The sequence below is a fragment of the Episyrphus balteatus genome, chromosome 1, assembly GCF_945859705.1.
Source record: "Episyrphus balteatus chromosome 1, idEpiBalt1.1, whole genome shotgun sequence".
In the NCBI taxonomy this organism is placed as follows: domain Eukaryota; kingdom Metazoa; phylum Arthropoda; class Insecta; order Diptera; family Syrphidae; genus Episyrphus; species Episyrphus balteatus.
The window spans coordinates 128,674,962-128,689,794 of record NC_079134.1 but is presented as its reverse complement, the minus strand read 5'-3'; the positions used below and the strand labels follow the sequence as shown (position 1 = coordinate 128,689,794).

General features: G+C 31.5%; 1 protein-coding gene across 2 annotated transcripts in view; it reads right to left on the bottom strand.

Annotated features, from left to right (window-relative positions):
- The window catches only part of LOC129907245 (uncharacterized), a 236,637-nt gene that overhangs the window by 23,404 nt on the left and 198,400 nt on the right, over positions 1-14,833 (bottom strand). The window contains exons 14-18 of one of the 2 annotated variants that reach the window (XR_008770988.1): positions 14,032-14,252; positions 13,684-13,780; positions 6,897-7,039; positions 6,425-6,661; positions 1,222-1,556 (exon numbers count right to left, since the gene is read on the bottom strand). Coding sequence is in view for 1 of the 2 variants with exons in the window: in XM_055983358.1 (XP_055839333.1) it covers positions 6,425-6,661; positions 6,897-7,039; positions 13,684-13,780; positions 14,032-14,252 (698 nt within the window). In the remaining variant the exon portion in view is untranslated. The remainder of the gene's footprint in view (positions 1-1,221; positions 1,557-6,424; positions 6,662-6,896; positions 7,040-13,683; positions 13,781-14,031; positions 14,253-14,833) is intronic. The other variant, XM_055983358.1, reaches the window with a different exon arrangement.

The following is a 14,833-nucleotide window of genomic DNA, read 5'->3' as shown; positions in this document are numbered from 1 at the left end:
CCATAGATTTATTGTGTATTTTTCAATTTCAAAGGAATAATTTTTCACCAAAAACCAGTTCATTTTTTATACCACTAGCTCTATTTATATACCAAAATCGGTTTAATTTTTTAACCAGCGGAGTTTATTATAGACGAGAAAATGGTATATTTTTTATATTCAAAATGCATATCACGAAAGTGCAAAAAATACTCCAAATATTTTGGTGTATTTTAGACTTTTGTGCTACTTGAGTGAAAGTGAAGGGTGACAAACAAAACACGAAAACGTGTGTTTTTTTTTAACTTTTTTTCTCAAACTTTGACTTTGAAGTTGATTATTTCGAGAAAAATTATTTGAAATAATTTGATTTAAAAACTAAAATTAAGTGTACAATTCTGGCTTTTGGTAAAGGTATCATTCATAACTGTAAGTGTTGTCGTTGATTTTTAATAATTTTTTTTGTATTTTACGTCATATTTTAGAAAATTGCCCCTCCCGCCTAAACTTTAATAGTAAAAAATGATTGCATTGAACTACTTTACAAAATACCGTTATCAATTCTTGTCGCCTAAGTTACCGTACTCTCTCCCTTGGTTCATATCTATTCCAACTCTGTTAGTCTCATTTGCTAAAACATTTCAACATAAAATATAATGGCTTGTTTTTAAACTATAAAATCCTGTCATCATTGTTTAGATTTTACAGTCTAAACAGAGAACTTAACCAAAGTTTTTTTTTTGTCAGATATTCGTCAAAAGTTATTTATCAACTCCGTTCGGCAGCCAACATTAATATATGATTTATGTTTGGAGTCAAAAAACTGCTAAGCTCCAAACATAGTTCTCCTTCAGAAACTAAAAACTACTGAAACTTAAGCAGTCCATAAAAAAACTAAAAATATCTTGTTTTATTTCAAACTATTATATATACAGCAATATATTTGCTATAAACAAAATTTAAGAGCTACACATCACTTGAGATTGCCAAAAACTAGGAGGAAGCAAGATTTCTAATGACTTGAATTATTATCATCAGAGACGAGTGGACACACGCACATAAAATAAAATAACTTTCATTACTAATCCCAAAATATTAGGTCCTAGAATGTAATTAAACTGAAGTATTACTTCTCTCTGTGTTATGATCTATAAATCAAAAAAATTACACCCTATAATGGCGATAAGTCAAGCAAGAAAATGAGAGAGTTGCTGAAAAACCAGAAAAAGACTCTATATTTACCCATAAAAACAATAGAACATGTCTGACTGTTGGTTGTGTGTTCGAGATGTGGCTACCAAGTATCCAACACAAGAGTCCTTTTTTCGTTGATAGAACGGATTTCTTCATCTTCATGGGGGGACATTTTGGAAAGATAACAACACTTGAGGGATTCGAAATCAGGTCTTAATTTTGAATTCAATTTCTTCTTCTGGCGACATCACTTTAATTTCGTTTGTCTGAATGTTTGTTTAGTTGTTGCGCATTTGAAAATTTTAGTTTTTTTTTTTTGTGCGAGGGTTGCAAAAAAATACTCAGCCATCAAATTGATATCTTTTTCTTCAGTTAGAGTTGAGCTAAATAGATAATATCTTTTAAGCAAATGAAAAGCTCAACCAAGTAAAAAAAATATGACTTTTATTGGCTTTGTTTGTTTTTTTTTTTTAAAGAATGTTTCCGATATGCATAATTGAGATCTTGACTGAAATTTAACGGAAATTTATTCGGAAACATTTCATTTATGACAAATACTTAGGAGTATAATAAAAACAAAAGGGTTAATCAAGAAATGGTAATCACAACAAAAACATTACTGTTAAAAAAAGAGCCAAGTTATCCTATGTTGAAATTATGCTGGCACAAAAAGTACTGAGATGTAAAAGTGTACCAAGTTCTAAAGTTTGGGTTCAAATTCGTATCAATAAAATTTTGATTGTTCTCTTGACAATTTTTCTTAACCATCGATTTTTAAAGTTATTTCAAAAATTGCCAAGTAAACAATCAAAATTTTATTGATACGAATTTGAACCCAAACTTTAGAACTTGGTACACTTTTACATCTCAGTACTTTTTGTGCCAGCATAATTTCAACATAGGATAACTTGGCTCTTTTTTTAACAGTAATGTTTTTGTTGTGATTTCACTACTTTTTGCAAGGTATAGCTGTAGAATATAAAATCTCTTTATTTGATGAAAATTCAGTGAAAATGGGTGGTTGCCACGCCCCCTGCCTGAAATTCTCAAACTTTAAATTTTTTCCTTTGTGTAAACTACCAGCTCCACCATTCTACCAAATTTCAAGATTCTACGACATACAGAAGTGCTCTATAATATTTGATGAAAATTCAGCGGGAATGGGCGGTTGCCACACCCCCTGGATGAAATTCTCAAGTTTTAAATTTTTTCCTTTGTATAAACTACCAGCTCTACTATTCTACCAAATTTCAAGATTCTACGATAATCAGAAGTGCTCTATAATATATGATGAAAATTCAGCGGAAATGGGCGGATGCCACGCCCCCTGAATTGAAAATCTCAAATTTTCGATTTTTTCCTTTGTATACAGCACAAGTCCTATCACCGTGTAAAATTTCAAGTTTCTACGATATCGGGAAGTTCTCCATAATTTTGATGATCTGTCAGTGAGTCAGTGAGTCAGTGAATCAGTGAGTCAGTGAGTCAGTGAGTCAGTTACGGTTTTTGCGATTTTTGAAGCCCTATATCTCAGAAACTACTCATCGTAGGAGGCTGAAATTTTGTGAGGAGTTTGGTTTTTACGAGCTCAACAAATGTAGTGAGTTTGAAATTTCTAGCATCTTTGGTGTGGAAGTTAGAGGGGGTCGAAAATGGCCTGAGTTGTTTCCTGTAAATAAGGGTGTAGTGCCAAAGTTGCTAGAGAACTTGGCTGGGCACTACCGTGCCCCTTGATATTTTGGATTAAAAGTCAAAAAACATTTCATTCAAAATTAGTTTTTGGGAGTTTAGAGAGAAAATACTGATGAGCATAGCTCAAAAACTAGACGTGTTGGAACAAATCTGTAAACAGTTTTGAATTCAGCACACTCAAATAAATTAAAATCACCTTACAGAGTTCTTGCTCCCGACTTTTTGTTGTTTTTATGCCGAAGTTTTTTTGAAGTTTTTTTCTGAAGTTTTGGCGTACCTACTTTTTTTAAAAATTATTTTAAAACATTTTTTTTTTTCGAAAAAATAGTTTTAAAAAAAACGGCTCTAACGATACATTTTCTAAAAATGCATCTTTATAAAGAAAATCAAAGTGCATCCTTTTTTTGAAGCTCGATTTCATTTTAAAAAGTTGTTTTTTTCATTTGAAAAAAGAATTTTATGTTTGTTTTTTACTTGCGATATAGGTACTATACAGGGTGTCCCAAAAGTAATGGATCAAACGAAATATGCTGATAGACCAACTTTAGGGCTCTCAGAATTTGGTAACTTATTCATCCCAAATCCTTACGGTTTTCGATTTAATGCAGTTTTTGTGAAATTTCGAAAAATCCCGACTTTGCAACAGTATTTTGCTTCCTCCGCTCATAATTCATTTTTGTTTTTTACAATTCTTTCACTAAAACATTGCCTAATAATAAGAAATAATTAATTAATCAAAATATTTTTCATTTCATACGCCATTTTGCTGCAAATTAATTAACATTTCCATGTTTTATAAAAACTCAATTTCTTTCTTTTATTTCAAAACAACAACCTGAAAAAAATGTATATGGTGTGGCACTGGTTTACTATTTTGAAAACTTGCCGTGTTATTGCAGTTTTCAAAAATGTATACAAATTTCCAAAGTTGAAATTAGAACGAAAGATATTACAATTTGAATGCAAAAAAACAGACGTTTTCAGAGCAAAATAACAAACAAAAATCGAGGCTTTTGTTCAAAAGGAAATTAACAAACAACAGTCGAAAAAATGTGTTTATTTTTCTTTGTTATTTTTCTCTGAAAAGCCCTGTTTTGTTGCTTTTAAATTGTAATATCTTCAGTTCTAACTTCAACATTGGAAACTTTGATACATTTTTGAAAACTGCAATAACACGACAAGTTTTCAAAATAATAAACCAGTGCCACACCATACAAATTTTTTTCAGGTTTTTGCTCTGAAATAAAAGAAAGAAATTGAGTTTTTATAAAACATGGAACTGTTAATTAATTTGCATCAAAATGGCGTATGAAATAAAAAATATTTTGATTAATTAATTATTTTTTATTATTTGGCAATGTTTTAGTGAAAGAATTGTAAAAAACAAAATTCAATTATGAGCGGAGGAAGCAAAATACTGTTGCAAAGTTGGGATTTTTCGAAATTTCACAAAAACTGCATTAAATCGAAAACCGTAAGGATTTGGGATGAACAAGTTACCAAATTCTGAGAGCCCTTAAGTTGGCCTATCAGCATATTTCATTTGATCCATTACTTTTGGGACACCCTGTATATCAAGTTATTCGTAAAAAAAAAAAAAGTTGAGATAACATTTTTCCATGACATTACGATGGTAGACAATGCCAAAAAAGTGGGTCCCGGAAGTCCGTCTGTCTGTCTGTCTGTCTGTCTGTCTGTCTGTCAGTCTGTCTGTCTGTCTGTCTGTATAAGGAGCTACAGCCTAAACGGATGGACCGATTAATGTCAAATTTGGTATGTAGCGTTATTTGGCGACTCTCCAGAGGGGTTTTTGGAATTAATTTTTTTGGACCAAAAATAACGGTACTTGTCATATAGCGATTTTAGTAAGATTGAAATATCTCAAAAACGGCTCCAACGATTTTGTTTAAAAAATTCAAATGTTAGTTTTAAGCTAAGGTCTATCTTTCGATGAAAAAAATTTTTTTTGAAAATCATTATTAACGGTACCTGCCATAGAACCGTTTTTTTCAAATCCGATTATCTCCGAAACTGCTTATTCGATTTCAACGAAACTTTTTGTGAAGAAGCATTTTTATAATTTTAATATAAACCAAAAACTAAATTCTCAAAATAATAATTTTTGGATTTTAAAAAAAAAATTGAAAATTTTTTTTTGAAAAATCAAATTTTCGAAAACGGGACATTGAATTTTTTTGAAATTTTGTTTTTAGATGTTAATTAGTGATTTCTAGAAAATGGCACACCAATTTTATTTTAAAACTTTTTTTCCAAAAAATTATTTATAAAAAATTAGTTTTTAAAAAAACGGCTCTAACGATTTTGAAATTTTTTTTTCTAAAAATGCATGTTAATATATCAATCAAAACTGCATACTTGTTTTGGAGGGCAATTTAATTTCAGATTTTATTTTATTTTTTTTTTTAAACGAATTTTATTTTTTTTTCCAAATTTCTATATAAAAAGTCTTAAAAATTTAAGCAACTTTAACTCTAAGAGCAAGTACGTGCGACCCCAGTCGTGCATTTTATTAAATTTATTTTTTGTTTTCATATAAATTTTTATAGAAAAGTCTTAAAAATTTAAGCATTTAGAATTCCAAGAGCAAGTACGTGCAACCCAGTCGTGCATTTTATTTTGTTTAGGTTCGGAAACAGATGTTTTCAGATCCAAGCAAGTTTCGATTTAAAGATATGAGTTAATAATGAAAATGCTACATATTCAATTACAAATCTATTGAAAAAAAAAAATATTTTAAACATTTTCTGAGAAACTAATTGAGACTTTTATGGGCTTCAATTTCGTGGGACATATTTTTTATGTTTTTCGCTTAGTTTTCAAAATAAAATTCGAAACTTTTTAAGAATCGATGCTGTTTGAATAAACATTTCTATATTGCAGTGTTATCTAAACTTTGAAAATAAAAATTCAAGAGTTAAAGTCTGTTCATACTTTAAAGCCAAGCCATTAAACCAGTTGAAAATTCCAATTGAGTGTTTAAAAATAAACAAACAAAAAAAGGACCTTTCGACAGCATCATAACCTTCAAATTCAACTAGACCGAAAGTAATTGAAGAAAATATCATATAAGTTCTAATATACTTCACATGTCCAAGCTTAAAAAAAAGGAAAGCCTCATCAATCATCTTCCTTTTTTTCTCTTTAAAAAAAGAAAGGCATGCCACAAACAACAACAAAAGAGCAAAAAAATAAAAACATAAACGTTCTGCTTCATTTTTCAAAAGCAATGTTCTAAAAAGAACAGATTTATCACACACATCATTCTCACTAAGGCTTGCCATTCCATAGCACAACAAAGAAAAAAAAAAACACTTCAAAATCCTTGTAAAATGTGTGAAGACAACAAAAAAAAAAAAAAAATACAAGAACACAAACCCTTTCGGATTCAATTACCAATACTTCGTTGCCATTCTAAGTGGTCCATTAACTTTTCAAAAGGGGACACAGCTTATTCTCGAACCATAATTCCCTTTGAAAAATAGCCTCCCTAACACACTAAAAACCCGCCACCATTAACTAAGACACATCTAACACTTACCCCAAGATGACGATTGTATCCAACTGTGGTGGTCCTTCGGAAAGGATTCGAAAATGGCAAGTCGACTTTTATCAATTTCCCATTATAAAGATCGACGGCAACATGAATTTGGGAATTCCTTTCTGTCGTAGAATCAATAGCATACAATACCCCGCACACAATGAACATCTCACCGAATTTATGATGATCCAATGTGATATTCCAGCTGTATTGAATTTGAAGACTTTCTGCGTCCATCTGCAAATGGAAAGACCAAAAAAAAAGGACAATCAACAAAAATCCAAAAAAAAAGGTAAAAATAAAAATGCCAATATAAACCAATTTTGTACCAGTCTAATGTAATCGTAACTCTTTTTTTTTTTTTTTTTTTCTTTGCCTCTGTGCATTCTCTATGTCTGCATTGCTTAGCCAAGTCATACACAAACGACAGACATAGACAAATCTTCTTTTATGAGACTACACTCTAACTCACCTTAACCACGAGAGTATTATTGGAGTCGTAGGTACTGTAGATAATCCATAGTCCTACATCGTCCACATTAAAGTCCATGTAGTTGTAGTTGGTTGTGTATAACTTATTTCCGGTTGATAGTCCTGTGTGGGGGAGCTTAGTTGCTGCAATAGTGAATGAAATAGCACAAAGATTTGTATCAGAAAATTAGAATTACACAACAACTGCGGTGGGGGGAGGTCCTTATTGCGAGACCGAGAAAGATGGTGGTAGATGGATGGACATGGACAGGACATTCGCGATGTTTTTCCTCTGTGATGGAATTTTATTTATAAAATTCAAAAGGATAGAAGGATAGTAAAGTCCTTAAATGACATGAGATACTTCACCGCATATCCGCCCATGAGATTGCATCATCGCGTGACCTATCCTCATTCTATAGTGAAGTAGGTTAGTCCTTATAGAAGAGTATAGGTAAAGATACGGAAGTGTGTCAAAGTAGCCATCGGCATCTCTCTAACAAACAACAAAACCAACACGAAGAACCGCACAAAAACAAAAAACAATCAAGGATCGTCTTTTTAAGTGAAGACACAGGACATCTTATTTGGTTTAGTGGTATACACTATACAATGTGTGATGGAAGCTAAAGCGAAGCAACATTAATGTTAACGATGGTTTCTGATGACTGCAATTGCTTGTTAACGGTTTGAACACTGGTAATGGGCCGCAAGCCAAAGGGCGATTATTTTTAGGTCGACAAACTTGATTTAATGGACTTCGTGTTAAGATTGGGAAGAAAATGTTTTGAAGGATGTTTTAAGTGTTCTCGCATGTGTGCACGTTATATCTATACGACGTGGGAGAGCTTTTAAACGATAAAACGATGGGAGAGAGTTGTAAATGTGGCGATTTATTGGTTTAGAGCTCACATGACATTGTTAATTTTTGATTAATATTGAACATTGATTTAATTTTTCATTTGTGATTTATTTTTTTTTTTTTTTCATGAACTGAGAATTTATGAAAGGTCAAAAGACAGTAAAAAGAATAAGATTTTCAATCATTTTTTTGTTACGTTTGGGAAAAAGAATAAAATAAAAATCTTTTTATTTTTGGAAAATTGACAAACATGCGTTTGTCATTAAATGTATGGCTACAAAGTTTAAGGCAATTCGGTAGTTACATTAGATTTGAATTTATATACATTTTTTGTAAATAATAGTTGTAAGTTTCTATGCTTGTATTAAGCTAAATAAATAAATAAAAATAAATAAAAAAAGTAAGGAAAGACGACAAAATGAGTGATTTTAAAGAAGAAATTTTTTCGAGCAATATTTTCTAAATTTTGGGGCCCCTTTGATATATGGGGGCCCCTTAGGTACAAAAAAAAAGTACGTATACGCCATATATTTTTTTGTATGGCTTATTTATTTTTAGGTTTATTTTAACGTTTTAATATGTTCGTAATGCATTTTGCTATACTTACTTAAAATTTATATCATAAAAGTAGTAAATACTTGTACTAGAGGCCCTCAAAATTAAGTATTTCGAGACCCCTAAAATAAAAATTTTTTTAGCTTAGAATTGATAGTTCTTGGGGCCTCTGTTCTGAAGTAATATGTACACATTTGATTTTCCATCATCAAACATAGTTTATTTCTTTTGGAGTCCCCTAAAAAATTATTTTTGGGGCCTCAAAATTAAGTGCTTAGAAGCCCCTAAAATATAATATAATTTTTTTGGAGCCAAGAATTAAAAGGTATTGGGGCCTCTGTTCTGAAGTAATATTCGGAATGCCACCAATAACGTAATGTTTTTATTTTGGGCCCTGATGTATTTATGTTAGGGCCCCTGAATTGATATTTAATTTTCCATTTGATTGTTTTGAACCACTGAAGTAATAGCTTTTTTGTGGATCCTCAAATAATATTTGTCATGCCATCAGAAAATTTGATGAATATTTTTGGGCTCCTTAGTAATAGATTTTGGGGCCCCCAAATTAGTATTTAACTGCCTGCAACTAACGGGGTTCCTGAAAAATTATTTTTTTGGGACCCTTCATATAATATTTTTGGAGACCCAAAGTCATATTTTTTGGGGCTCCTAAAGTAACATTTAGTAATCCATCAACAAATTTAATTTAATTTAAAAAAATTTTTTTAATTTAATTTTTTTGACACCCTGGAGTAAAGGCTTTTAGGGCCCCTGGCCTGAAGTTGTTTATTGCTTTTTTGGGACCCCTAATGTATTATTTGTGGTTGCAAAGAGATTTCAAGTAATATTTTTTGGGGCCCTAAGATCAAATTATAATTTTTCTTTTAAAAAAGCAGTTTATATTTTTGGGGCCCCCAGGGACCTTTTTATTAAATCAATATATATTGTGTGGCTACCAATGCATTACACATTACACTGAATGACATAATTTTCGTTCGTAAAGAGTCACAATTTAAAAAGCCTAAAAAATTTTGAATCAAAAGTTTCTTTTCAGAAGAGTACTACCTATTATTAAAGATTTTTTTGTTGTAGCTACAATATTTTTAAAGCATTGAAAAACGTAAGAGCTTTTAGATAAGAAAATGCACCTTTTCGTCCAAGATACTACCATGGAATCTTTAGGCTTGGTGAGCACATGCATTTTTTTTATGTCATTTGATTCTAAAGGAATCATACACAAGTGCGGTGAGGCTGCGTTAATCGATCAGTAGGTATGTACGTTAGGGTGGGTCACAAAAAAAACCGAAATTCTTTTGTTTGATTTTGTACTCCGAAAAATCGATCGACCTCTAGAATATACACACCAAATATGAGCTCTTTATATTAATGGGAAGTTCCTCCGCTTCGCAATTTTCCATTTTTACATCAAGCTTCTACTAAAAAAAAAATCATTTTCTTATCAATTGACTTTTTAGCAAATTTCTTTACATATTCTTGTAGAAAATTAAACGCTCTACAAAAAAGGCCTCCAACACCTGTTTCGTTTATCTAACCGTTTAGTAGATATTTGAGGTCCAAAAATCGAGAAAATCTTTAAAAATTCGTTTTTTGTTCTTAATTTTGTAACAAATTGAAAAATTATAATAATCAAACGCGCAAGACATATTCTTGTTGGAAATTGATTGCTCTACAAAAAAGGTCTTGGTAACTTTTTTTTATTAATCTAACTATTTGAAAGATATTCGAGGTCAAAATTTTCCAATTCACTGAAACTTGATTATTTTCAAATTAGCAAGATATATTCTTGTAGGGGCTTAAAAGTTCTACAAAAAATTCCTTGGCATCAAATTGATTGCTTTAACCGTTTAGAAGATATTCGTATCCAAATCGCAATGCATACGGGTCATAAGAAAACTATTGAAATCAGTGGGTATTGGTTTGGATACGAATATCTTCGTTAGCTAACGAAAGTTCCTGTCATAAATTAATCAAAAAATAAATTGACTAACGAAAAATATCACAGTGGTTAGTTAAATTTTACGTTAATCGATGAAAAAATTTCGTAAAGTGATGTAAAAATTCATTAATTCTCGATCAAAAATTTTTATGAAAAATTTCATTAAAATACGACAGTTTTCGTTGATTGATGAAGTTCTTCATTAACGTATGAAACCCGTTTGGTTGAGCCAATTAAATTTTTCATCGGCTGAAAATTAATTAAATTTTCGTTGGCTCAACGAATTTTTTCGTTGTATTTACGTAAGGATTTGGTTCAGTGTATTAACGTGTTCAACTCTAGGTTTTAAGTATTGATGTGTCGTAGAGATTTCAGGAGAGTATTACTTTGAAACTAACAGTTATGCGATCGTGGAATTCGTTTTCGCAGAATTGAGACCCATGCTTGACTGGTAGAAGTGGAGTGAGATGTAGTTATATTTTGACCCGAACTTTTTGAGGAGTCATCATAGCCTTTTGACTAGGATTAATAGGTAGTAAGAAAGTATTAGACTTAGATATCCTTCACATCAAAACAAAGATCGGATTAAAAAAGAAAATCAAGTTGACAAGCTTTTATCCCATAATACAAAGACTTCAACTCTGAACCGATTTATCGATCAATATTAAGCTATAGAGATTGGGATGAGAAAACATATCATCGGAACAAAAATGTTTGTTTATTTTTGAAACTTTAATTCCAACGGGTAGAAAACCGATCAGGCAAAAGAAACTGACCATTCTGTGCCATTTTAAACAGCTGAAAATTTGCTTTGAAAACTCTCTATGCGATAATTCGTTCCCGAAATATTGAGAGTTGCGAGCTTTTCGAAATAGTGGACACCCCACAAAATCAAACATTATACACAAACTGTCATTAATACCTTTTACCAGAAAGTGTTGTATAGTGGCTCTTTTGTTATAAGCGACTAGCTGACCCGGCGCACTTCGTTACGCCTCTTTTGCTATTTACTTCCAATTTTGAAGTGTGTCAATCTTTTCCAAGAAAATCGGGTCACAACATCAAAATACAGGTCTTTATAAATTAAAGAATGTGTTTTTTGAGTTCTATTGATCGCATTATCGAGATTGATGTTTGTAGGCTTAAAGTTTCTGTATTTAGAATATGATATATTTCAAATTTAGGCTATTCATATGAGTTGGAAAACTAACTTTTTTGAACCCCTTGAAAACAATATGAAGCCAGGACTTGAAAAAATAGTTAAAAAAAAAATTTGGAGTGGACCACGCTAACCATTTATGGTACATATAAAAATAGATGTTGGCCAATGCTTAGACTTACCCGATTTACCACAAAATTTCATAAAAATCGTTCCAAAAATACATAAAAAATTTGTTTGGTTGGACCACCCTTACTATTTAGTGGTATAAAAATAAAAGTTGGTCGATTTTTAGACTTACCCGATATACCTACAAAATATCATAAAAATCATTTTAAAAAAATATAGAATTTTTTTTGGTTGGACCACCCTAACCATTTTATCATATGAAAATTCATGTAGGTCGAATTTTCGAAATTTCGAAAAGATCGTTCCAAGAAGATATAAAAAAATTTGGCTGGACCACCTTAACAATTTAGAGGTATGAAAAATAGATGTTGGCCCATTCTCAGACCTAACCGATATGTGTACAAAATTTCATTAAAATCAGTCCAGCCGTTTCGGAGGAGTTTGGTAACAAACACTGCGACATGAGATTTTTATATATTAGAAGAAGATAGGACTATAATAGGACAGTTCCATGAAATTCATGCAAATTTTAGAGAAGACCCTCAGAAGTTTACAAAGAACTATAGAATGAGTATTCAATGCTTTGTTGAAATATTGGTAGGCCTAAAATATTATTCAAAAATACATATTGGAGAGAATCTATTTCGCCTGGAAGAACGTTTGTATGTAAGAATAAGTTTAAAATGAAACCTATTATTTTTTTATGCTGCAAACTGCAATCATTCTTAAAAATCCATCAATCCAAAATCAAATGAAAAATTATCATGTATTGGGTACTTCTGTGATTTTCATTCGGTGTAATTATATTTCAGAGATAAAAAAGAGGTCGAATTATCGAAAGAATTAAAACTTTTAAAATGAGGTGGAACGGTTTTCGTGATTGTTTTCTTTGCAGTCATTTGACCATTAGATTTGAACAGTACCTAAGTAACTCCTGGCTCTTTTGATCTTGAGATGATGCAATTTTTTATTCCAAAACGTACAACTATTTTTCGATTAAACATAATGTTTTTTCTTGCAATAAATAATAATAATCGCGTGATTTTTTAGTCGCAAGCGTACGTTGAATTGCCGGGGCCCCGGGGCAAGACTGAATTTTGGGACTGAATTTTGGGGCCCCGGGGCACCACCCGCTTGCCCCAATGGTGTGTACCCCCCTGGTAAGTGTGTTCACGGTAATTTTATATTGTGACTGCGATTTTTTAATAGCAACGACTGAAAATCGCATGTGTGCGCCTAGCCTAAATGCCGCGTTCAAACTTAGCTGACTTGACAACTATTTTCAAGCTTCCACCGACTGTGCTACAAAATTACCGAGTTCCATCTAGAGAATCCCTGTCATTTCAGAATTTTGTACAGTCCAATTAGGTTTTAACTTCAAAAAAATTGTTAATAGGACTTTCTATGCCTTTGTTTGTTCTTTGAAGTCTATGGTATAAAAATAAAACACAAGCTTATTCATCCTAGCCGTGACTCTCCTCCACATCCCCTTCTCAATTTTTTCAGATCTCTAATTCAGAAAAGAAAATATAACAAATGACATTGTTCTTAATTTTAAAAAAGATTATTTATTTCCGATTAATTTTCATTATTTTAACTCTCCTTAACACTGCGATTTTCTTTCTTAGAGAACCTGAAACTGATTAATCACTGAAGCTGAAAAAATACACCATTTCAAAGCGACTGTTCATTTGTTTAAAACTGAATATAAATATCGCCGGAATTTATTTTATTACACACCTCACTGAGTTTTCTATAAATAAAACCTCTTAATTTGATTTAGATACAAAATCTTCTTCCTTATGCCGCCGTGCTGTGTTGTGTTGTGTGGTTAGATGGCACAAATCTTACTCACAGTGAAACAAATGATAATTAATTGTAATGCCTCGATAGCAAAACCAACAAACCAAATAGAATTTGTCATTTCAATGGAAATCCACCACAAAACCCCCTGAAAACCCCAAACCCCCTACAATTTGAATCTACCCAAATGTAGGATGCGTCCCGTTGTCAATTTAAGTCGCATCGCAATAAGGACTTCTTCCAGTTGCTTTCGACAAAAAAAAAAAAACACTACCAAAATCTCGAGACAATATCGTACAATTAATATACAATTTACAACTCACTTGTTCTCTTCAAAGTTGCCAAATCCAATTTGACAACGATTTCGGTGTTTTCCTGGTTGTAATAGAAGGATCCATTGAAGACTACATGTGCGTTTCCCTGCGGGTGGGCCATTGTGGGTTTATGTTGACGTAATGCCAATTTTAAAATCCATAACAGCGCATAACAGCAGCAAACAAACAGACACAACAAAATGAAAAAAAAAAAAAAAAAAAAAAAAATTAGACAAAAGGACACAAAGAAAAAAAAAAATAAATTCAAAGATTTTATATGATTCCTTTTTATTTGCTCGATTCCCAAGCGTTTATTCAAGAATCATCAGAAATCTTTAATACCCAACCATAACATACCATAAATCCTTCTTTTATCTCATAATATTTGCTGGAAAGACTGCTTCCACGATATTCCATTTTATTGGAGAATTCGTACAGACGATTCGTAACGTTTTCTCTCGTTACATATATTTTCTCTTTGTCCCTGGGCTTAGCGGCGGCATCCTTTAGCCAAGATCCATAGGTCTCATCGATAGATTTATGGAAAACCGGCTTACCAACTGCATAGAGAAGACAACCTGTAGCAGAGAAGAAGCAGACACACAAAAAAAACACATAAAGTTATAAAAAAAATATGAAAGCCAAGGATAAAGCTGACAACACAGTTTGGATAGAGACCGCTCAACTAGAGCATATGGAATATGTTTGTTTATAGTTCGGGGGGAATATGTTGTAAAATATTAAAAAAATGTTTCAAATAGCTTTATCTGACATTTTAAATCTTTGTAAATTTAAACTCTTTTCTAATCATATACAATTAGAAGCAAAAAATTACCGTTTTTGTCGAGTGTTTACTTTCAATTCCAATTAAGATAAAGTAATAATTTAGGTGGAGATGAATTTCTTATATTTTAAAAATGTTTTATTAGACTTTAATGTTTTTTTTTGTATTCAAAACATGGTTTTTAATACAAAAATATTTGAAATTAATAAAAAATATATTTAAAAACTGTGTAGTAAAATTGAAATAATGAAAATTAATTTTTGTTGGTATTGAAAAGGTCCTAATTCCAAAGATTGTCTTAAAAACAACGACAGAATTTTTGAAGGTGTACAATTTAATTTATCGATAAATATAAATTACTTACACTGGTCTGCA